Below are 2702 nucleotides of genomic sequence, written 5' to 3' on the forward strand. Positions count from 1 at the left end.
ATGAATTTACTAGAAAAATGTGGATCTATCTCATTAAGCAGAAAAGTGAAGTGTTTAACATTTTAAGAAGTTTAAGCTGTTGAGTGAAAAGCAAAGTGATAAGGTAATCAAAGTGCTTAGAACAGATGGAGGTGGTGAGTATAACTCACATGAATTTCAAGTATTTTGTGATGAAGAGGGATAATTCATGAAGTGACATCTCCCTATACACCTCAGCATAATGGTGTTGCTGAGAGAAGAAACAGAACCATTCTGAACATGGCCAGGAGCATGATGAAAGGGAAGGGAATGCCTCATTATTTGGGAGAGACAACTTCTACCTGTGTATATTCTGAAAGTGTCCACTAAGAGATTGCAGGATACACACTGAAGAGCATGGTCAGAAAAGAAGCCTAGTGTGAGTCATTTCAGAATATTTGGTTCACTATGTTTTAAGCATGTGCCTGAGCAGAACAGAAAGAAACTTGATGACAAGGCTGAACCAATGATACTCATTGGATATCATCCAACTGGTGCCTACAAGTTGTATGATCCTAGAATGAGGAAGGTTGTGATTAGCAGAGATGTCTTGATAGATGAAACAAAGGGCTGGAATTGGGAAATAAATGTTGTTGACAATGGTGAAAGAAAGGTGATTGTGAACCTTGAAGACAAACAAAGTGAAGAGGATGTACCATCATGTGGAGAGCAACTCAGAAGGTCACAAAGAGAGAGACAAGTACCACAAACACTCAGAGAGTATGAATTGTATCCTGATACAGAATCACTGCAGAAGGGGATTTTGTGCACTTTGCTCTACTTGCTGAATCAGAACCAATGAGTCATGATGAAGCCTCACAAAGTTCACATTGGAGAGCAGCTATGGAAGAAGAATTGAGATCAATTGAGAAGAATCAGACTTGGGAGTTAGTCCATTACCTCAAGGAAAAAGACCAATTGATGTGAAGTGGGTCTATAAGACTAAAGTAAAGCCTAATGGAGATGTGTCCAAGTATAAGGCAAGATTAGTAGCAAGGGATTTCTGCAAAAACATGGCTTGGATTACAATGAGGTTTTCGCTCCAGTTGCAAGACTTGAAACTGTTAGGCTCATTGTGGCAGCTGCTAGCAACAGAAACTGGTCTCTATATCAACTGATGTGAAGTCAGCATTTTTGAATGGGCCACTTGAAGAAGAAGTCTACATAACTCAACCACCTGGTTATGTAGTGGCAGGACAAGAGGATAAAGTCTACAAGTTGAATAAGGCATATATGGCCTCAAGCAGGCTCCTAGAGCCTGGAATATGAAAATTGATAGCTTCTAGTCAGCAGAATTTCACCAAGTGCACTACTGAGCATGGAGTTTATGTTAGAAACACAGATTCTGGTGAGTTTTTGATAATATGTCTCTATGTAGATGATTTGCTAGTGACTGGCAGTAGTAAAGAAGATATAAGAGTGTTCAAAGGAAGAATAATGGAAGAATTTGAGATGTCTGATCTTGGTGAACTATCATACTTCCTGGGTATTGAATTTGTTTCTACCAGTAAAGGGATTTTCATGCATCAAAAGAAGTATGCAGAAGACATTCTAAAGAGGTTCAATATGATGGAGTGCAATTCTGTTATCACACCAACTGAAACTGGAATTAAGCTGCAAATAGATGGGGATGAGAAAGAAGTTGATCCTACCTTGTACAAGCAAATTGTAGGCTCATTGAGATACCTATGTAACACCAGACCTGATATTGCCTATTGTGTTGGGTTGATAACAGTTTATGGAGAAACCAAAGACACCTCACTTCTTGGCAGCAAAGAGGATTCTGAGGTATGTGAAAGGAACATTGGATCTTGGCATTTTATATCCTTACAGTCAGAAGAATATAGAAGGAGAAGTGTTTGGTTATAGTGATTCAGATTGGTGTGGTGATAAGGATGATAGGAAAAGCACTACTGGTTATGTTTTCAAATTTGGAACATCACCAATCTCTTGGTGCTCAAAGAAGCAGAGTGTAGTTGCTTTGTCAACATGTGAAGCAGAATATATTGTTGCTGCTATGGCAGCCTGTCAAGCTCCTATGGCTAGAAGCTTTAATGGAAGAACTAAACTTGAGAAATTGCAGTCCTATAAGGTTGTTGATGGATAACAAATCATAAATTGATTTAGCTAAGCATCCTGTGACACATGGCAGGAGTAAACATATTGAAACCAAGTTTCATTTCCTACGTGATCAAGTGAGTAAGGAGAAGCTTGAATTGGAGTTTTGCAGGTCTGAAGATCAAGTTGCAGACATACTAACTAAGCTATTGAAGTCTATCAAGTTCAAGGAATTGAGAGACAAGTTAGGAGTGACTTCCTTGACTAATCTAAATTAAGGAGGGATGTTGATGTATGTTGTAATTCAGTTAGTTAGTTAGTAGTTAGGAGGAAGTTAGTTTGACAGCTATGAAGGTTGTTGTAGCTATATGTGCAGTGTATAAATATAGTAGTGATCATGAATGAAAATGAGGAGTATGAATGAGAATGAGAGTGCAGAAGTTTTAATTCAGAATTCTAAGTTCCCTCTATTTTCTCAATCAATTCTTTCATCTTCTCTTATTCTTTAACATAGAGTGAGTGAGTGCATAGTGTGAGTGTGTGTGAAGAGCTTCTTTGTTCCAACAATGTTGTTATCTTGGATTTAGGAATTCTTCCACCAAAAAAAAGTATTTTGTCGATCAAAC

At 38.1% G+C, this 2702-nt stretch overlaps 1 protein-coding gene across 1 annotated transcript; it reads left to right on the forward strand.

The window, feature by feature from the left end:
- Positions 1-1031: 1031 nt before the first annotated feature.
- Positions 1032-2125, forward strand: LOC121173525 (uncharacterized mitochondrial protein AtMg00810-like). The gene is made up of 3 exons (XM_041009573.1): positions 1032-1119; positions 1397-1686; positions 1754-2125. The coding sequence occupies exons 1-3, from the start codon at positions 1032-1034 to the stop codon at positions 2123-2125; spliced, it is 750 nt and encodes a 249-aa protein (XP_040865507.1).
- Positions 2126-2702: the final 577 nt, after the last annotated feature.

The sequence above is a fragment of the Glycine max genome, chromosome 15, assembly GCF_000004515.6.
Source record: "Glycine max cultivar Williams 82 chromosome 15, Glycine_max_v4.0, whole genome shotgun sequence".
Classification (NCBI taxonomy): Eukaryota; Viridiplantae; Streptophyta; class Magnoliopsida; order Fabales; family Fabaceae; genus Glycine; species Glycine max.